The sequence below is a fragment of the Gasterosteus aculeatus genome, chromosome 1 (assembly GCF_964276395.1).
Source record: "Gasterosteus aculeatus chromosome 1, fGasAcu3.hap1.1, whole genome shotgun sequence".
NCBI classification, from domain to species: domain Eukaryota; kingdom Metazoa; phylum Chordata; class Actinopteri; order Perciformes; family Gasterosteidae; genus Gasterosteus; species Gasterosteus aculeatus.
The window spans coordinates 14,850,051-14,872,195 of NC_135688.1; the positions used below are offsets into that span (position 1 = coordinate 14,850,051).

At 43.2% G+C, this 22,145-nt stretch overlaps 1 protein-coding gene across 6 annotated transcripts in view; it reads left to right on the plus strand.

Moving 5' to 3' along the window:
- The first annotated feature begins 255 nt into the window (after positions 1 to 255).
- LOC120821089 (rho guanine nucleotide exchange factor TIAM1) overlaps positions 256 to 22,145 on the plus strand; it is a 36,944-nt gene continuing 15,054 nt past the window's right edge. For 2 of the 6 annotated variants that reach the window (XM_040179490.2, XM_040179521.2), the window contains exons 1-10: positions 256 to 427; positions 15,360 to 15,451; positions 15,539 to 16,466; positions 17,112 to 17,568; positions 17,995 to 18,167; positions 18,390 to 18,614; positions 19,828 to 20,013; positions 21,063 to 21,209; positions 21,362 to 21,439; positions 21,810 to 21,980. In XM_040179490.2, coding sequence (XP_040035424.2) covers positions 15,549 to 16,466; positions 17,112 to 17,568; positions 17,995 to 18,167; positions 18,390 to 18,614; positions 19,828 to 20,013; positions 21,063 to 21,209; positions 21,362 to 21,439; positions 21,810 to 21,980 — 2,355 coding nt within the window. In that variant the 5' untranslated portion in view covers positions 256 to 427; positions 15,360 to 15,451; positions 15,539 to 15,548. Of the gene's footprint in view, positions 428 to 7,738; positions 7,898 to 15,359; positions 15,452 to 15,538; positions 16,467 to 17,111; positions 17,569 to 17,994; positions 18,168 to 18,389; positions 18,615 to 19,827; positions 20,014 to 21,062; positions 21,210 to 21,361; positions 21,440 to 21,809; positions 21,981 to 22,145 lie in introns of those variants that run through there. The other 4 variants (XM_040179513.2, XM_040179530.2, XM_040179498.2 and 1 more) reach the window with 3 other exon arrangements.

Here is a 22,145-nt window from a genome sequence, read left to right on the forward strand (position 1 = left end):
TCAAATCTCCATCACATTCCTTGTTGCACGTGTGCGCTCGCACTGTGCAGGAGGTCGAATGGTCAGACAGCACAAAATGCCTCGTTTTTATTTTTTATTTCACAGATTATTTTGCTTAGACTTCTCGCGTCATTCCGAAAAAAAACCTAAACACACTCTTGAGCTGCAATGTGTTTCACACCGTCATTGAACGCCGATTGGCTGCGACGATGAATAAGTAGCGTTTCCCTCCATCCACTGGCGCGCCGTCTCAAAGGGACCCGCGGGCTCCGCCCCACTCTGGCGGTGTGGAAACAACACGCGTGGTCCGTGGACGGGCGGACCTTGGACGGACGGACGGAGGGATTCGGAGACGCGGACGGGCAGACGCGCGAGGACTTCAATGTCCGAACAGATGGGCGTCAGATGCGGACGCGCGTGGTGGCCGGTACGTAAAGGAGACCCGCGCGCGTGCGGTCTTTAATCGTGCCAAGGATCACGTCGATGTCCGATCTCACCCCCGCGTGGTCCTAGTGCCGTTCTTTTTGTTACGCATGGCCGCATCACTCAATCGTTCAAGTTTACGAGGAGGGGGCAGAAGCAGCCGCAATGGGGCGAGCGCAGCCGTCCAGCGCGTTTTCCTTTCACGCCTTGTTGCGCATCTTGAGTCGATTCATTCATTGAGACGTCACTGAATTATTATTATATTTTTTATGGGAAGGGGGGGGGGCATGATATGAACGCGCATCTTTGCACAGCGGCTCCGCTGACAAATAACGGATTTCCTTCAGCGGCGGCATGTTGGTTTTGTCAAGACATGCAGTGAACCAGGCGAGGCGACCCGTCCGCCGTCATCCCCACGGAGGTGCTGTGGTCGTTGCTCGGGAGGAGGAAAAGCCTCAGCACGGCCTCGGTGCGGTAAATTGTTGCATGAAGCGGAGTCATTTTAATCGGACTCTTGCATCTTTTTCGTCCCTTGTAGCGCGCCGATGATCCAGGCTGCGTTACTGCATCATAGACCATGTGCGGGTGACCGCACCGAAAGGGGCATCGCTCGTTTGCGCGGCTTTGCTACACTCCTGTGACCTTAACGGTGTCAAGTGAGTTGCAGCGTCACCGTGGGCTGCAGAAAGTGTTGTCCTCCCTGTCGTGTTTCTCTGGGGAGGCTTCAATAATCATAAGCGGTGTGATCGCAGAGGTGACTGAGGTGTGCTGCAGCAGATTAGACTCCTGGGACATAACGTGTTATTGAAATGGTTTTATTCAGTGTTTTCAAACGGAATAGCAATGCGCTGCAACAGCTGTTGTAGTAAAGTGTAAACAATATACACCTTTTTGAATACGTGTTTAATGTAACAGTTTTTTTTTCTGCAGTTCATGCTGCTAAGATAAATATTGTTTTTCTTGTAGCACAAGAAAAATCTTACCACTGGGAACACAAGGTGGAGCTTGTGTTTCAGCCGCTTGTATTTATGGCGATTCGACTAAATGCATCTGTCAAGGGGAGTTGGACACCAGAGAAACGCTGGCGTCTTAACTGCTGCACCAAGGACACATGATCAACTACAGGAGGTTTGCAGTGGTAGATGTTAAACTCGCGCAGGGAAATGCAGCGTGATCATCTGTTTTTAAAAGAGAGTGATGGCATCATCCCGATCTCATGAATTCATGTCACGGAATGGTTCTAACTCCAATAAAAATCTCAACAACAAAAAAATCCCCACTCCTTCAGACTATTCCTTCACGGTCTGTTGATGTGCTCGGTGATCCAGACGAATAACTTGGCTAAATGCATTGCGTCACACAAGAACTTTTCAAACATTTTAACATTCTATGGAGAATGATGAATGTTTTAAAGAGGCTCCTACGTTCTACAGCGTTCAACTGATTAAGATGTTTTTAGTATCTAAAGCACTCGATTTTCCTTTTTGTTGTCTTGAGTAATATTTACCAATAACCATTGAGCAGACTTTGGTTGAATGCAGATAAACAGTCCTTGTCGATAGGAAAGGACGCATTGGCCCGAATGCAATCTCTGAATCCATGAAGATGGAGGTTTTTATTGATTTTTAAAATTGGCATGTACAATTTTGAGTCTTTCATCTCAAGTTGCTAATTGGAACGCAGAAAACTAGCAGCTCACATTTATTCATTTTATATCATGTTTTAGTATTTTATCACATCGGCCACAACTGATTCCAATGATGACACAATTTCAAATCGGAAAAGAAATATATTCTGACCAATAGCTAAATTCCACCCCCACATTGATTTTTATTTTTTTATTTTCTTTCTCACAAAACCACTTACTCACCTCAGCCGTGGTAGAGGGTCACTTCTGGTAGAGGACACAACAAGGACTGCTGTAACACTGGCGTGACTTCTCAGTACTGCTGGGTTGTGTTGTGGCATTTCATACATTTTCCAGTTTATGGATTACTCGACTGGACTCCTTATGTTTTCACCAGTGACAATAATGACATAGCAACGCTGGGCTTTTGATTCTAAAAAAACTGCTATGCTTTGGTTTGAACGTGGGCTAATTCTCCGTTTCCTCCATTGATCTATCCAGCCATTGTTTGGTCTGGATGCACAAACATTTCACAGTGCTTCACGATGCTTAACAGTTTGGCCGCATTAATCATACTAAATTTGGTCCGTTCTATTTGGTTCTTTCTTTAGATGAACTTAGTTACCCAAGCCCCAAGTTCAGGCAGGTAGTTATTGCGCATTGTGAAGTGTCCTCTGCAGCTTTTAGTTATTTGATCTGTGTCTGAGAGCCATGAGAAGAAAACTACCAAAGCGGAGCATCCTGCAGAAGGGTTTCGCTGCGTGCTGTTTGATCCTCGGGGTGGTAACCTGAGCTCACCTGTGTGACATGCCTGCACTGAGACCTCACCCTCTGTCTGTCTTTGTGTGGTCAAGTTGAAACTAGTCTCCCCTCCTCCTCTGGCTTGTGTCCACGCTCTTTTTAACTCTACATCTCAAAGATCTTGAAAGTTTGCCCAACACGAGGCAGTGCAGCGACTAGTGTAGCATCACACGAAAGAATGTCTACACATTCATATGGTAATTAGTTGGCTTTTTGTACAACACAGGACTTTGTTCTTCATGCGCGTACAGCCACGTTCTACAAACACAGATGATTTCTTGAAATGCACATAATTTAACCCTGATAACGGTTTGTTGTGAATTATTCATTTCCGTCCCACTTGCACATAACTCTTCATGTCTCCGCAAAGTAAATACTGAAGACCGTCTAGTGTTGCCAAGTGACCAATATACTGACCGTAGTGTGATAAACAGACACATTAGTCACTCCAAGACAGTCACTACCACTGTCTGTATTATTATTTACAGCAGTGTAGAGTTTGGTAAAAATCAATGTTCAGGGTAGTAATGTTTACAAAGTAAAAAATCACAGTATAAAATATCTACATAAACAATTGCATAACATGGGAAAATATACCAAAATCGAATCCCCTATGTGCTAAAACTGACCCCAGGTGGTGTGGATGCTGGATATCAGCAGTCCGAATAGCTTGGAGCTATGGTGGTTGTGTTCCCTTATAACCCTGATATAACCCTGAACCACCTTCTTCCATCACTCAGCAGCGCTGTCCTGATGATGTTCTGCTCAGCAGAGCCTTATAATGTGTGTGTGTTTAACATACAAGGCGGTGTGTCATAGTATATTGTAGAAATGTATTGTAAGTCTTTTATATGGAATGCAAAAAAAAATGTCCAAAATAAATTATGTTTAGGTATACAAAGAGATGTTAACGGCTCATAAAGGGACAGTTAAAGGGACAACAATGATGGCCTCAACAGGTCAACATTCTAATGTTTTGTGTAATGAAGCTGACCCTGAGCTGGGTGGTGCAGTCTGTGATACAGACTAATTTACTAAAATGTCATGGTAGCCTATATTTTCCATAGAAATGCTACACGTTTTTTCAAATAATAATAAAAAACACTAACAAATAATTAATATTAGTTGAGGAACAGGAAATACCCAGAAAGAAAATCTCAGGCTTCAACATATTTGTATTGTATATTCCAGCATCTAACAAAGTGAGGTCACATATGATATATTCATGATGTTTTGACGGTCCGCATGATCTAGGCGTGCCAAGATTTCATCCCAGAAACAACCTCCTTTAGCTCCTGACCGATACTGAGAAACGGTTGGGTTCCATTCCACCGACCTTGAAAAGCAAGGATCGGACTAGAGGTTATTTTTCATTTTGTATTAAAACTTGCAGCAGGTGATTTCCAAAGAACCTTGCTTTCCAAGCAAACGGAAGACATGATCTTGCCCATGAACAATAAGAAACTGAAACTAATATAGTAGCTTGCACCTTTTAAAAACAAGCAAACCAGTGCTCCCCACAAATGAAGCTGTCTTGTCTGCGCTCTTGAGTATCGACTGAAGCCCCAAAACTTCCTTTGAGGTTGCGTTCGCCTCAGAAAAGGGATTTCTGCTTTCACGTCAAAGTGAGAGGCACGTGAGTGTGATATGCCGCCATAGTGGACACTGTTCAGTCGCAAATTCTTGACCTCCCACTGTGTGGTCATTGTGCTTTCTGTAACTATAGTATATTATATACAGCGGTTGCCCCTACCGTGTTCTCAGTATATATTAATAATTAGTGTCGAGAGCTACCTAAGAAGTATAGGTTCAGCTCGACCAGTCAATTGCAGCTTTCCCCCCTGCATTCTAAATGATTTCCCTTCTCTATACGGTGTCTTTGATGTTGACTCTTGAGAGGCAACTCGCTGCCTGAGACCACTGGATCCTCTGCTAATGATCTCTACCCGGACCGGAGTTACTGCTTTCATGTCTTGCGTAGCAGTTGCATTTTCCTCTTTAGATACCAATTGTACATAGTGTTCTTTTTCAGTATAATGGATCATGTGCATCCCCAGAGGGAGAGTTAGGGGATGCCTGTTGTTGTGATTGAGAAGACCTTTTAAAAGAATAAACACTTGAACCTTTGTGGCGAAAGATGTTCTTTAAAAAAACTGCCTCATGCTGAATACAACAAACGGCTCGTTTAATGGCGACGTTAGCTTCGATGCAATGTATGCACAGTTTGTATTTATGTACAGTTCTGGAAATCTATATCTTGCTGCTTATTTGTGGGTCCTTGTATGCTTGTTGGGAGATTATACCTGAGAGACAAGAAAGCATTTTGGCTGTGGGTCAACGTTCCTGTTGTAGCAGATAGACTGGCATTTCATTTTTTTTTTCATTCTTTACCTGACCAGGGTACGTCATGCTGATGTTGCCTAATAAGTTCACACTTACCTCTTAAATTGAAATCAGCATTGTGTATGCATTTATTTTGATCACTAGTGTCATTGATTGTTTCCCTCAGTATGACCTTTTGAATTAATACATTAGGCAGTGACAGTGTTGCATATTGTTGAATTGTGTGTAGTCTTTATTAATTAACTGAAGTTCAGGCTATTCTTAAGATCTGTGCGGTGATTCATTCTGTTACGTGCTTCAGGGTCCAGAGTCTTGAGAAAGTCTTTAACCTCTCTGATTTATTTTATTTTATGGTAAAGGCCTCACATGCTAAAGAGGAATTTATGTACCTGAATTATATTTAAAAAACAAGTACAATAATATAAAAATGTTTATTTTATCAGTGTGTATATAGATATTTTGCAGTGGTGCTTAAAACAGCTTGATGCACCATATCTGCTTTTAAAATGGGGCGGCTTCTGTTGAAGATCCACTGTCCAACACTGTCCCTGATGTGCAGCACAGTGTGAGCATCAGCTGTTTTACTCACAGGAGCATATTAAAAATAAAGGGAGGGGGGGGGGGGGGGTGGAGAAGTGAACCCAGTCTTGAATTGAATTGCATTGCAACATCTTTGGAATGATGTGTTACTAATAATCATTTAAAGCTAAATGCAAACAATATTTTTTACTGAGAAAAAAAACATTTACAGCAAACCACATTATTCACCAGGAGTTCTTGCATATCCAGGGAGACGGATTGCTGTCATTGCTCCACCTTCAGCAGTTTTTTTTTTTTTTTTTCATTCACTGTGGCTGAAGGTGATTGGCAGCGATGGCAGTTGCTTGTGACACCCGGATGGCATCAGCAGTCCTAAATGTTTACTGTGGATCTGTAAACATAATTCCACCTGCCAAATTGCTGCGGCGGTATTGGATGGCCTGTCAATGTATTAGATCTCCAATTAAAATCTGCTGCTCAATTGAGTGTGGGCGGCACTGGGTGTGATAGTCTAGTGCTGTGATGAGAAAGCGGTATTTTGTTTAGCTGAGCTCCGCGCAGGCAATCTACATTTCAGAGATTCCTGTGGTGACAGCAGACGTGGATTCAGCCTCATCCCACATTTCCCTGATAGACGCATTCATTGCGCCGCCGCCCAATCTAGTAGCAAGGACACGGACAGAGAAGATGATCCATGTAAAATAAACTTATTTATTTAACTTCAACCTATGATACAGCGGGCCTGTTTTAGATCAATATAAGGTTGTATAATTATCAAAACACACCATCCAGGCACTATATCCAGATATTTTTTTGGCATCTTAAATAGATGGTCAGTATAAATAATTCTCTTTCAACATGTCTTCACACTGTATTATGGGTTTCAGAGTCTTTTGTTGTATTTGGATCTAGTCCTAACAAATTTTGCACTAATTCAAATGGAGAAATTGGCAGTGTGTTGTATGTTGAATTTGAAGCAAATGTGACTCAGAACTCTCAAAGAAAGTTCTGTTATCCTGGAAAATTAAGGCCAGCAAGTTGATAAGAACAAAAGGTTATTATGTCTGGTTGCTTCTGCAGACCAGACATTCCTGTCCTTACTAAGAAAGCCCAGTGGTTAAGTTTAATATCAGAGTCGCATCCTTGGCAGGACATGAAAAGAGGAAGTCGGCCTGACCACAGTGCTGAGAGCTTTTTGTTTTGGTCATAGTCATTGCAAAGTCTAGACACGGCAAATTCGACCCTCCAATATGTGGACTCCTTTTCAGACGGGCTAAGCTACGAGTCTCTCCTTTGCCTGGTTGTCATGGTGTCTACATGTTTGACTAGCTCGCAGCATTTTTTACTTTCAGTGTAAAATGCAAAGCTGCTCCTGATGCCGACTGCAGCCAAAGGAGACGACGCTGTGCTCTCAATCCTCAAGTCTCCCGTTACCCCCCCTGTTCCCTCAAGCCGGTTCCATCATCTCAAAATGAACTCGGCACCACTGTCACTGCTGACGTGATAGCCACATGACATCAGTGCTGCTATGACAACAGCAAGTTCAGCCTTTCTCTCATTCACAGGTCCAGTTGGGGCCAAATTATTTCACTGCAACCCATTAGGACTTTATTTTTCCACAATCTAGTCATTGCATATCCCTACTCTTTTAAACCACAAAGGAAAGAGATGAAAGATTGTTGTGTGTCCGGGCCAAAAATCAGGTAACATTTTATATTTCTGGTTTTAGTGCCACTTCTGACCAAGGCCCTGAATCTGACCGTTGTTGATGTAATCATCTTTTTCATACGATGTAAAAGCTGCAACATTTAGTGTAAATATAAAGCTCACTCGTAGTGGAGCGAGGGGCAATTACAGCGGAGACAAGGGAGGGAACACACATTCCTGCTAGCAGAAGGTTTCTAGTAGAGGGGGGTGGAATTATAGAAGGAAGGGAGGGGGCGAAAGAGTCAGAAGAAGAAGAAGAGGAGGAGGGGTGGGGGTTACAGTCACCTCCCTCCCTCAGTTCTTCAACTCATCCTTGCGTAGTCAGTCTGCTGTGGACTTGCAGGAGGGGTGTCAATAGCCTTGTCATGTGAGGATTGCAATTCTCCCCTTTAGTAAGTAGGGTTTTCTCTTTTTGTGGAGAAGCAGGAGTCCCCATTTCTGGTTGCACACAGTGAGGTAAGCCATTGTATTTGCTATGTAATTTTTATAGCACTGTGTTCTTGTTGTTTCAGTAGATAAAGGAGACAAATGGCTGTCCAGCCTCAAACCTCCTGTGCTTTCCAACGGAGGTGCTAAATCACACCAGCAGTAACACACAGAGTCAAAGTTTGGCCTGTGAGCATCGGTTTCAGTGCGATTCAGAGTGTACTTCACTTTACCACAAGCGACCAACGTCTTTCTGATCTTGTTGTGCCTTTTTAGGTTTTTCATTTTTTATACTTCCCATCAGTGTATTTTCATGCTCTCAGCCTATCATTTAACACACGTGTGTGTTTTGTAACCATATCTTGAGGTCTTCCCAGCCTGCCTATAGGGTGGGGTTTCCACCTCATGTTTGTACCTGTAGCACTCCTGTGTAGGGCACAGCGTTACCTACAGCAGCAGGCAGCCAGCCATTGTCCTGCTCCGCATTCTCTGCCAGACGCAAACAATACAGCTTGTGTCCGTGTCGTTGTAATGACAAAGAGGCGGCGGTGGCGGTTTTGTGATGCTGAGAAAGAGAGATGATGAATTGCAAATGTAAGAAATGGTCAAAGTCAAGGAGAGAATTCCCAGAGCGCATCCTGGAGGGGGCAGGAGGCCTTCATGATGTGTGAGTTCATTTAAAATCACAGCTTTGTGTTTTGAAAGCCCATTGTGACTCCTGCGGTGGGGAGAGGGGCATGAAATGGTCATCTGGTGTCATAGTTATGGAAATTCATTGACTGTTCGAGGCTTAGCAGGACAGGAGGTCGGATTCTGCTTTCAGGCTTGTAAATCTTGATAATGCTCCCGGCACGACTGAAGGAAAGAAAGCTTTACCACCAAAGTAAAAAGGTATACAATGGCCAGCTTTTCTTCAGTCTTAATTTTTGACCTAACGCAGGAAAATAATTGTAATCACGGATTGGTTTGTAATGTCTTCTCTTGAGTTTCGCTTCACTAAAAGGAACACTATGCAGTAGAACAATGGGCATATTGTAGATTTACAAGCCAAAAGAGTTCATCTGAGATCAGGTGGTCTTTTCAGATATTTAAGTTATTATAAAAGACCGAATACAGCAGCACACCACACAACTCAAACTGCTGCACTATTAGAGTGAAAGCAAGTTAGCACTACATGGACTTATCTCTCTTTATTCGGTGTTTACATTTCATACACCATTGATTTGAGGGAAGTCATCAGTGCTCTTTTGCTTTAGGCACATGCAAAAATGTTTTTATCTAAATAAACATTCCTTGGTCCAACACTGTGGAGCCGCATGCATTTCTGAGAGTCATCAATCACTTAGGATTTTTGATCTGACATTTCAGCTGCCTGTGCTGTATCTAATCATTTGTAGAGCACACATTACGCATAACTGTAACCCTTCAACAATGCTGGGCCAACAGAATGCACCAATGCACTTGAAAGCTGTGCTAACAAAAGCCATGTTCACAGTAAATGTTCATTATGTTTTTTGTGACATGATTAGTTAGATATGGTTAGAGATTGCACCAATGCACTATCCCAAACCAATTTCTCTTGCACTTATCTTCCAGCAGAAGTCAGTTCATGTGTTATGGAGGAGTGACTTTGCAGGTTTCCCTAAAAGGGACACTAGTTTATTCTTGCTGGCTTCTACAAAGTTTGTTGTTAAAGTAAAGGAATAACATGTTTGGTTAGCTAGTGCTCGGTAGAAAATCTTCCCTGGTGCATGCACCAAATTACCATTGATAACCAGGATCTATTGCTGTTGATGACAAATCTATGAACATAAAACTTTCAAACATTTTTCTTTCAATTTAAACAAGTAATACATTCTCCTGCTCCATGGAGTAGTCTGTACGGTTAAACCAGAAATGTGAAAATGCATCTTTTAGACGCTCTAATCATTTTAAGTGGAATATATCAAACCATTGTTTTAACATCCCTGCACTCCCTAAAGCAGAGTTAAAAAAAACTTCGACACCCTCTCTAGCATAGCTGCAGAGGAACCGCAACCTGTACGCGCCCCCCCCCCCCTTCTGTGGCTCATGTATTCTTACAATTAATAGCCCTTTACGGACATCAAAGGTCTTAAATGAGGAGCTAAAGAGCCGTAAGCAGGATGTGGTTTGATAGCACCTCGGTTGTTACCGTCTGAACGAGCAAATTGCTGGCATTGATTATAGAGATGAAAGTCCTCAATGACGTCACAAAACCTTCCCATGTTGGAAAAGAAGGAAAAAGACAACTGCTGCCCTGAGCGTGAGAAAACATGTCATTGAGTTGTCTTTTAAATGTACATCTCAGTCAATTGCATTTTTTACCGGTGGCAACAGAGGATTATAAAGCATTTCTAAACTTATGAAGTGGACAAAGGACCCAACAAAACCTTCAGCATCTTCTGTACACGAACCTCATGCAGCTTAAACACCAGCTGAAGCCGTGACCTCCGCACACAGTCGTGCCCCAGAGAAAACACTGCCAGGGACAAAGGTGCCACCAGGCCAAACAACACCAGCTGCTGCTCGACAACAGGCCCCGAAAGCACCGCCTGCAGATTTATTGCAAAGAATGTAACGCACAGTCAGGGCTCATCTTTTGAAAACCTGAATATAAAGAAACCGTAGCAGTACCACCGTACATCGACTCATAGCAAACTCTGACAAGGATGATGAATAAGGTTGTTTAGCAAATAAGGTAGTAGCCACAATAAAGTAACAGAAAGTGCCGTTCTGAAAAGTATTAGAATCTTTTAAGCTAATAACTTTCGCAGCGAAGAGAAAACTGTTTGATTTAAGCAAACAGGAGAAAACGGCTGTCTACATTTACCTCCCGAGTCTTTGTCACATTGGGACGGAGCTTGCTTGGCTGCTCACAGTAGATCAGATCACACCCTAGTCAGTTTTGAATTGAAACAGGGCTTCTAACTCTCTCATTCCTTTTTACCCCATTATCTGTCACAAAACCAACTGTACTGTTTATCCTTGCAATATTTACAAAAAAGCATCAGATGGCATAACTATCTACCTGTGTATTCAATCTTCCCACACCACCTTTACCAATCAATGGTTGCCTCCGTCTTGCTAGATCTCGCTCCCTCTTTACCGTCAGTCATTACTCGGCCTGATGTGTGTGTTGGCATCCTTCTGAAGGCAGATCTTCAGACAACAACAACAATGCCCATAACACACAACCACCTGGGCCTCACTTGATGGGTTCACACGCGTCATCTACAGCACCACCATTTGCCACTGTCCTGCAGCAAATTCAACTTATTGGGTGGTTTGGGTTGTTATTGTTGCTTCTAATGTAGTGATAGCTGGTGGAAAGTAATAACATTAGCAATCTCGGTTTAATTTGGACCAACATTATTTATCTATTTGGATTTTCTTGCTGTTGTAATTTCATCAGATACGTTTTTGAATAATCCTGGCTAGCATTTGGCTTTGTGATACAGTTATTGCCATATCTTTGCATAATGCTATTGCAAAAAAAGAAAAACTGCTTTCATCATGGCTGAAAGTGTCCTTTCCCAACTGCTATTGATTGATTCTCGGTCAACAAATTAAGTAACACAAATACCCTGATGCATGACAGTGGTATAGTAGTCAGTTTAGCTATATAAATTGAAAACTGGAGGGAATATTTATTTTGTTCATCAAAATCCCAAACAGCAGGAAACAGTGAGCTGTCTTTAGAGGGGTCTCTCAGTGCTACCCCCCTGCCCCCCTTCTTCCTTTACCACTACCTGTGTTATTATCTCTAGTGACAGGAGTGTTCAGATTACAGGGTTTGTGTTGGAGCTTGTAACTAGTCACCCCAGTGCATTCTTGCCTTTCACCAGTGTAGTTGGGTTAAATGACAGGAATGTGCTCCCAGGAGTCCGAGCAACGTAAAGAGTCAAAATCAGTTTGTATCTTCTGTCACGTTATGTGTCTGATTCCAAAGGGTTGTGTAGCTACGTAACATGACACATTTATCTAGTGTCTTACAGTATTAGTGTTTCTACATGGAGCTCATGAGCATAGGAATGTTGAACAAGGTGTTTCACGCTGTCAGCAGATTTTTTAACTCCTTTTAAAAGTCTTTAGGTCATTTTTTTTTTTTCCTCTAATAATACGAGCAACTTGACATTTTTGTCCTTGTGAAGAAAGGCCAAGAAAAGCAGTGTGTGGTTACAACTATTTCACTTGTTTCTGTTCCAACAGGCCCAGGTATTTGTCAAACGTAATGCAGGCTTTTAAGTGGGGCTTTAATAACCAAAGGACCTTAAATCTACCTGTCAAATTATTTCAGGGATGACAAACAGCAAATGAAATTGAAATACAAACATGACTCTCCCAAAACCCTCTCAAATATCACACACCTTGTCGGTAATTGGAGTTGGAGGGTACAGTAAATCTGAATACTTTATTTATTTTCTTTTGTTCCTTCACTACAGTTAAATTTATAAAAGAAAGTCTTTTGGAACATAAATCCAACTTTTGGCCACTGGTGAGAGAACTAAACCTTACTGTCTTTACATTTAAATAACATTTTCCTGCTCCAATTTGAAAAAACCCATTTTGAGAATAGAAAAAAAATTAGCCTCACAAAAAAGTAACTAGACATATTTTTATATTGTATAAGCAATAAAGAAAAGTATCATTTTATATAAGGAAATTATTTTGTAGTATACCTTAGCACAGTAGGGGTGTTAGCTGTGGTCATTCCCTGTAGCTGTTATGTTGCTTGTCTTGAGTCACAATAGAACTATTCATCTTTGATCTGTGGGTGGCTGGAATCTCCTGTAGTTGTGTATTTCAATAAGGGCCTGTAACAGATGAATCCTCTCAGACGGCGGTCCTGTGCTCTCATGCGGCCCGCTGAAAATGACCCACTTTCATGGATACTCGCTCTGTCCTAATGCCAGTTTTCTGTCAGCATTTCCCTTGATCCGTTCATTTCAATGTATTTGTTTGAGAGTGACGAGACGGGGACAGTAACACTCTTGAGTTTGTTACCGGGTATTTCTCAGAATAAACCAACTGGGCATGAATTCTATGCATCCGTACCTTTGCAGCTTTACAGAACATGGTAGAAGCGAGGCTATTTTAACGTTTTATTTAAGTATTTTGGCTACAAATGCAAATCTGTGTATGTCAACATGCATATTCACTTTTACATTTAGTTTTCTCAAAAGCTTTTCTAGGGAAACCGCTTTTTTTTTTTTTTACATCTTAAAAGCTTTGTTAGAAACTCTGTTATCTCCTTGAAAGAGGCATAAGTAGGTTGCTGATCCATCATGGTTCATACGGCAAAGGGATCGTACAGAAAGCCGTCTCTCTTTTTCTAACCTCAGACTAATAGTGAGGTAGTGGCTTTAAACGAGGAACTGATTGTGGCGTTGAGGTTTACACCTGTTGTGAACGTTCTGATTTGATAGAGTTTGAAGTGGACTAGCTCGCATTGGACCACCAACTTGCCTTTGCTTTAATGTGGGTTGGACATTTGATTGTAGACTTCTTCACACACTAAATCGCTTCCTTTCTGTCGGACTTTGCACTTTCTCTGACTTTGCTGCTGCTATTGTAAACAACAGTAGATAATCACAGAATTGTTGCAGAATGCGTCAGCTATTTGAAATAGTTTGGGATCATTATGGCGTGTTTAATGAACAGCTGGTTCACATATTTCAGGGCTGAAAAATTGATGTTTTGCTGTAAAATCCGAGGTCAGAGCGCAGTGGGTTTCCTCAACTGTACCAGCTGAGGAAACCCCATCTTCTGCTAAGTCCCTCATCACATTGTAACCACTGAGAGAAGATTATTGAAAACGGCACACTAACATCGTAAATCTCCGCTGTAAAGCAGACATTTCAATTATAAACACTGACCCTGAGACCTGTCAAAAACATTCTCAAAGGTTTTTTTGAAAATAGTGTTTACAGTTCATTGCATCCCTGTAGGCCTCACAGAGTGACAATCTGGGCGAAAAGAAAAAAACACAGGACAATTTGTCTCTCCCCAGGGACGACATCAGCAAAGCCTTTAAACTTTCATCTAACATATGAAACTATAAATATGAAAGAGTACACACAACCCCAGAGGTAGCCCATGGTATAGTGCATTTTGAAAGCATGTTTGTGTCCCTCGGCAAATCTTGTTCCCTATAATGAGTGCAGTGGCATTTCATAGCTCTGCCCCCCCCCCCCCCCCCACACACACACTCCCCCCTTTGTTTTGTGTTATTTTCCTCTACCAAATAGGATTGAATGAAAGCGGCAACAGACTGCAGGGTGATATGAATGGGCCTCCATCACCGTCACGCATTGTGCATTGCAGTGCTGGTGAGGGATGATGAGTGAGCAGAATAAAGAAGGGAAAGGGAGCAACATGAGGTAGCGAAACGGGGTCAGTTCCAGTTTACGTAATTCCCCTCTTCACAGTTCGCCCGAGTCCATGCAGCAGCAGCAGCAGCAGCAGAGGGTTGGGCTCCCACTCATCTGCAGCGGATACACACACGAAAAACATTGCACCCCCAAAGGGTCTGTCCTAAAAGGAGGGGAGCACACATCAGCAGGAACAACAGCCACAATGCGATTATTCAATCTTCCTAGAATAGAATGGGACGATTTCAAAGCAGGCTGTCCCGCCTAAAGGCAGGTAGATGGACCCAAATGTGCATTATGGTAAAAACGTATGACCCGGTCCCTTCTATTCACGGTCCTTTTCTAATAACAACAACGCTAAATTGGATGGGTCACTTAAACTGCGAATAACTCTGATTCTGATGACTTTCACAGTGGTCGTGCTGTCATTACGCCTCCTCTACCTTACGCCAACCCAGTGCACTTTGAACGGGAAGTGAGTCTCTTCCTCTGTCAAAATGAGGGTGGTGTTTTAGTGGGTGCCTGGACCAAAACTGACTTTTCCCCCAAAAACACAACAGAATAAAAAATTCAAGGTTACATTTGCTCCTTTGTTAGTACTTTTCAAACTTCAGTTGTCATTTGTTGGAGAAAGTACAAGGGATTTTGCGAAGGAGATGAAAAACAACTTATAATAAGGGAACAAATATACAAACCATATTTGTTTACAATAATAAACAGTAATACAATTATAGGCTACCTTGATTAGTGAAACATCAGTGGTCGTTTAAATGGAGGCATATGATTTTTATAAACACGTATGTCCTCAGCAATTATGCCATGATAGTTTTCCCTCAGAGGTAGTTTCTTAAATTATCATCATAGTTCCAGTTGATAAATGATGAAACCTCTTTTGATTTGTCTATTCAGTACTGTATCTCGCTTAGGAGTATTATTCTTTTGACTATTGCATAACAGGCAAAAAGAAGCCACTCTGGATACGCAAAAAATGTAGATGTTCATGTTTCCATATTTAGCTGCAGACTTTATAAAACAAAGGTTGTATTAATCCATAACATCATACATAATTGATTTTTCCGTATGAATTTCTGCATTTTCAGAGCTTTGTGCATCGTACCAGCAGCTGAAGGTCTAAACTTTCCGGAGGTCCAGTGACAAACAAAATGGCAAAAAATTCGACACAATCCTGCAGGTAAGCTAACATTTACAATTCTGTGATTTTATCGGATTTAAGTAGAATGAATTTAAATGAATTTACACGCTGTCTTCTTCTTTTCAGCCTCTGAATCATGGGTAATGTTGAAAGCCAGAATGGGGACCACACCCTATACCGTAACGAACATGGCTATTTGTCACGTAAGCACATGTCTCGGTCTCTTCGCATCTCTAACAAACAGTCCAGGCGCTCTCGACATGCTTCCTCTGGGAAAATAGAGCACCGTAATTCTGAAACGAGCACGCGCTCAAGTAGCACCCCTAGTATCCCACAATCCCTGGCCGACAATGGCCTGGAGCCCTTCGATGAAACAAATATCCTCCCAGACTTTGGAAGCCCCATCTGGGTGGACCGTGTGGCCATGAACCTGCGGCCTGTGTCCTTTCACAACGACCTTGCCAATCCCTCGGTGCACATGAATACGATGCACGTGACCCTACCCGGCCCCACAGCCGAGGAGGTGCAGGATGAAGACGTGTACGCGGGCGAGGTGACGTACCTTCAGAAAACTCGGGATTGCTCCAAGGAGACCGCCAGCTTCAAGAAAAAGCGGTCCAAGTCTGCAGACATGTGGCGAGATGACAGCCTGGAGTTCTCGCTGTCTGATCTCAGCCAAGACCACTTGACCAGCACGGAGGAGATCATAGACCCACAAGAGAGCAAGAGGGACTTTACTGACGGCAAGGGACACCTGCAGTGCAGCCCCACGGACTGCGGCGACAGGGCCAACTCCCTGGACGAGCTGTGTAGCCAAAAGTGCCCCCCCGCCCGCCGGCAGCCGCACGGCCGCTACGCCAAGTGGCATGACACCAACCGGGTCATCAGGGAGGGTGAGGATGATAAGATGATCTCCCCTTCAGAGGAGGATGGGAACTCCTATGGTGCGTACACCCTCCCCTGCCGGCGTTCCCATTGCCTTTCCGAGGGCCTGAGCAGCCACCAAGCCGCCATGTGTGCCAGCATGCAGGGCAGGAGGGCTCAGACTATACAGGTAAGATGTACATTGTGCTGCTCTTTCAAAATTTGGCTCAAAGTATCTTTAAAGTGGATCAATTGTTTCCTTTCGATTGAGCCCACGTTTTTTTTTACTTTAGTGCATTCCTCTCACAGAAAAAAGATTAACTGTATACAAGAGTGCCTAGGTGAGGTGAGAAACGTGTTGACTCCTGATGAAAGCCGTTGTTTTCTCTCGGAGAGGAGACTGCAGAGACGAGAGTGACACTCCCTGTTTGAAATACCTCAGTCTTTTGTCATGATAATGAGGGGAGGCCTGGGGAAGACCGTAAAACGTGTATGGTGGCCCTGTCACTGCGGGGCGCCGTCAGCCCCAGAAAAAAAAAAAGCGCTCTAGAGCGCATGATTGGGTCATGTGACCAAATGGAGATACCAAGCTCAGGGTAACCCCCTTCATCTCCCAGGAGCCCTTTCAGCAGAACCTCAGGATTAAACAGCCCTGGGACTCTTGTGAGGCCTCTTTACGCACAGTTTTTGCTACATGTATGTAAGAATGCTGCATGTACCCAGACAGCTTAGTTCTCAGTGAAGGTAGCAGCTGTTGACAGGCTTCATTCTTTGTGATGAAGACAACGGGTGTGCCATGCCGTCTCACTCGTCTTGTGCTTCTGCCGCGATGCAGGACGTCACTGCCGGAGAGGGTAGCGAGTACGAGGACAGCGGCATCGACGGGGTGACCGTGGAGGCGGAGCAGCAGTCCAGGCGCTACAAGACCATGTCCGCCTCCTTCTCCGTGTGCTCGGCAGCTGGCAGGAGCATGTTTGCTGGCAGTGACAGTGGCAGCAGCAGCGGCGGAGGACCCAGCGAGTGTGTGCAGGGCGTGTACGAGAACTTTCGCCAAGAGCTGGAGATGAGCTCCTGCCAGACAGATAGCTTGGAGGAGGCAGGGTCCGCCCTAAGTGACGAGCAGAGCACGATGAGCTCCACCTACCAATCTGACCCGTTGCTCAGCGTCACCCAGGGGATGGTACGCAAAGCCGGCAGGCTCGCTGTCAAGAACTTCCTCGTACATAAGAAGAACAAGAAAGTGGAATCAGCCACAAGGCGCAAGTGGAAAAGTTACTGGGTTTCCCTGAAAGGTTTGTTATGCCCTCAATGTATCAATAACATTCACATTTTATTCCATAATCTCAATATTAATACAGGGCAGTTAAAACTGGATGCTTTTGATGTAGTTTTTTTGCTGACATACAGTAGTTTATACGGAAATTCTTACATAGTATAAATATAATCTAACCTCAATTCACAATAGTCAACTAAACCAAGCTTCATTAAATCAGTGCAATGATGAAACTTCTAATCATGATACGTCCCTTACTTATTTTTATGTTAAGTTGCACTTCTTTGTGTTGCCACTGGAGAGCAGAATTAAATTGCTTGAGCAAATGCACTTTAAAAATACCCATTGTACTTGTTATCCTTTCCTGATGATTGGGCTATTGAGAGTTTATGCTGGTAATTTGCATACTATGCATGTAATGTAGTAGCTGTTTTTGGTTTTCCAGGTTGTACTCTATTCTTCTATGAAACCGATGGCCGTTCAGGGATTGACAACAACAGTATTCCTAAGCATGCCGTCTGGGTGGAGAACAGTATTGTCCAGGCGGTACCTGAGCATCCCAAAAAGGACTTTGTGTTCTGTCTAAGCAACTCCCTGGGAGATGCTTTCCTGTTTCAGGTAAGAGAATGCTAGAATGTCATCTGTTTTGTGAAGAAGTGCAAATTCTCCCAAGATCCAGCATTACGTTAAGATACAGTATTTTTTCCCCCTCGTCAAGTCTGATTTGCAAAAAATTAGCAATGAATTGGGAAAACGCAACAAATAGATTTATTTCTCAAATGTTAGGGAGCCAGTTGTTGCCTTTTACCCTCTGACCTTTCCATGTCTGTCCCTACGCAGACTTGCAGCCAGACAGAGCTGGAGAATTGGATTACAGCCATCCACTCGGCATGTGCCACCGCCGTCGCCCGCCAGCATCACAGAGAGGATACGGTGCGCCTGCTTCGTGCAGAGATCAAGAAGCTTGAGCAGAAGATAGATATGGATGAGAAGATGAAGAAGATGGGAGACATGCAGCTGTCAGCTGTTACTGACACCAAGAAGAGGAAGACGATCCTGGATCAAGTAGGTTTAAAGCTCCTTTCTCACATGGCTTGTCCGTCATATAGTCCCTGCATGTTAGGCAGTTACGTGGGATTTAAGTATTGTCCCGACTGAAAGAGTTTGATGTTATTGGTTGGTGAAACCAGTACTAAAACTTCTGTTCAAAATTATGAACAGAAATGTCAATCAAAAATGACATTTGATAAATAAAATACACTGTAATAAACCGCCTCTGTTGAGAACGTCAGATGTGTCCATATCAATTCTACAAGAAAGTAGATCGAAACAAAACTGACAGTGTAGATTCCTTTATTTGTAAAAACACATTTGACGAGAGTATATATTTAAATAAGTTTAATTGTCCTCATGCGTCACACTATTTGTCAATAGTCAGGTTTTAAGTATTTTATGCACCTTCAAACAAAAATCAACATATCTACAGAAAAGGGTTTGTTTTTTGATTTTAGGTTTTGTCCTTAATTAATAACGCAGCTCTCAAGATATTTGTCAAGATATTTATGCACTGCCCAGTTGTCTGATGCAAGAATGGGGCATGAGTTGTAGATGGACAGAAAGGATTAAGTAACAGATCTCAGAAGTATCAACCGCTAGAGGCCGCTGAAGCTACACACCTTTCAACCACCAGGCTGCTTATTGTTTTGTTTTTTAAACTAGTGCACACTTGGTATCAGTTACTTTTTTTTACTTAATTGCAAAGCTTGTGTCGTTTTCTAATAGTCCTGTTTACGGGGAAGAGGGGATCACATGGCATTTGTTGGGTTAGTTAAGTAGTGCCTGTTTGGAGCGGTTCTGTTTGGCAGTGTCAGGTTTCGCATTGTGTAGAGCTGAATGGATATAGGTCTGCTCCTCGGAGAGCTGCAATGCTCCCAGCCTCTATCTGCCAGTGGAATGTGCAGTATTGTTTCCTTCTCGTCTCTGGGCTACTTGGCATTGACACAGAGCCCTCTGCCATTGCCCCGGACGCCTTCTCCAAACACCAGTTCAAAAACCGTGACTGGGTGGGATGGATCGGTGAATGAAGACAATGTACCGCTCTACTGCCCCAGTAAACACCAAACCATTAGCAACAGAGAGCGCAGGTTGGCACCACTTAGAGTAAAATGGTTACAAAGTTTCTGGGGAGGAGAGATGACACGCCATCTTGGACTGAAGTGGTAAAACTAGAACCCCGATGAACAATTAACTGGATGTTTATTCCTCTCTCCTTCTGCAGATCTTCCTGTGGGAGCAGAACCTCGAGCAGTTTCATATGGATCTATTCCGCTTCAGGTGCTACCTGGCCAGCCTGCAAGGTGGAGAGCTGCCCAACCCCAAACGTCTCCTGGCTGTTGCATCTCGTCCCACCAAGCTGGCAATGGGCCGGCTGGGCATATTCTCTGTGTCTTCCTTCCATGCACTGGTAAATATCACAATTAACCTTCAAAGGTTCCTATTGAATATGGTTTTATGAACAATTGTCGTGATACACTTTTACATAAGATCTTTGTTTCACCTTTTTTTTATGCATTTATCTTGAGCCTTCCCAAATAAGACTTGAAATCAGTGAATATTTGGAGAACCAATGCAGCTCAAACATTTTTCAGCAACACAATCCATGGCCGTTGCTGGGATCAAACCTGTAACCTCTCAGTTGTGGCGGTATCTTTCTTAACGCTGCACTCTCCTTATATAGAACTTCTTTTGAAACTGTATCTTCCTCAAAACAAATACTGTCGCCTCTTAGAAAACAAGGAGACTCTCTGGGCAGGTCAATTGATTCTAGAAAGTAAATGTATCGCTTCAGACCAAATCTTTCCAAGATGAGTCATATTTCGGAGCCTGTTGAAGAGGTTTTTTATTGAGTTTTGGCCTCCCACTGCTCTACTTTGTGCTACACAGCTAAAAGCAGCAATAGTACAGGAGAACATCTATTTGATATTTAAAGTTATGTTGGGAGATCATCGCAGCACCGCCAGTGCCGTGCATCGCAGCATGTGGGTGTTTGAGCTGAAATATAGCAAGCCGGGATGTCTAAGAAAAGGCACTAATAGCTCTCTCCTTTCTTTAAAAATATGTCCTATTTCTCTCCCCCTCTAATTATCTTCTCGCTAGTTCCGTTAATACCTGCATTGGCTCAACATCCAAAAACGTCTTACATAAGACATTATTTAAAGACATTCCTACTCTTGATTTTTTTGCACAAATGAAGAAATTATTTGTTGTGTGAGAATCTGACAGTGCTCGTGTGTGAAAAAAATATGACAGCCCAATATCTGTATGCCAACATCGTGCTAATGTGCATGCAGTCCCTGTTTCCTCATTCCTTTTTTTCCGTTTTTTTTTCCCTCCCTTTTTGTGATTTATTCCGTATTAAGAAATCATTTTGCAAACCTGTGTTGTGACATCTGGTCAAACATATGGTGTCATTTGGTGTGTTTGAGCTCTGACTGAGTCATTGTGTTTTTGCAGGTGGCAGCTCGCTCAGAGAACGGAGTGAGAAGGCGAACACAGGCCATGTCTCGCTCCTGTAGCAAACGCAAGAGCAGGTTTTCCTCCCTCTGGGGTCTGGACACCACCTCAAAGAAAAAAACAAAAGCCCATCCCAGTATCAACCAGGTCGGCGATACTTAACAGTTGTTTTTTAGTTTCAATGCAGTCTATAGAACCGCCATGGCCACTAAAAGATTTCCTTTTGCCTCATCCTCAAGCTTTTATCCTTCACATTCCTGCTTAAATAATGACCACGTCACATGTTGTTTTTGACCCAGCAGGTCTTTGCTGATGGCAGAGAGCAAGTGAAAAACCCCGTTGATGGCATGTTTGATAATCCAACCAAGGAAAATACAGTAAGGAGGAATCATTCACTGTATGCATACGTTTGACAGTAGATTGGAGGGAAAACACGATTGGAAATTTACTCAACTAGATGAAAAGTCAACAATGACGTTAATTAAATATTACCCCTCTCTGTTTCCTGAGTAAGCAGCAGAGCCGAGGCCCAGAGCGCACAACTATACCAGCTATTATTTCGCCCTTCTTTTGTCTTAGAAAATGTATGTGTTATATAATATACTACATAAATATGTGAGGAATGATTAGCACATCCTCATCCATTTTGATCTAACCAAACTTTGCAGTTACACGTTATGTAGTAAAAAGGATTCAGTACAACAATGGCTGACTGAATAAGCCTTTTTAATGTTTCTTTCCCAAAAGGAAACCGAGGATGGAACTGTGAAAAGCCTTCCACGGGCCAGCACAGAAAGTGATATTTGGGTTCCTGACCACCTCACCCCCTCCTGGGTGTGTCTGCCGAATGACCAGCCAGTGCTCACCATCATCCAGCCCGGGGAGTCAGCGCTGTGCGTTCTGGAAACCATCTGCAAGGTAACAGCGGCCAATGGCCATTCTCGTCCGACCTGGCCGGAACCACAGTTCACTCCAGCCATCTTTGCACGACCAAGATGTTAGGACAGTGTTTTAAACAGGTGCACAAGGCTTTTGGAACGGAAGCTGCTCGGCCCGGCCTCTCACAACATCCTTTAACTAGAC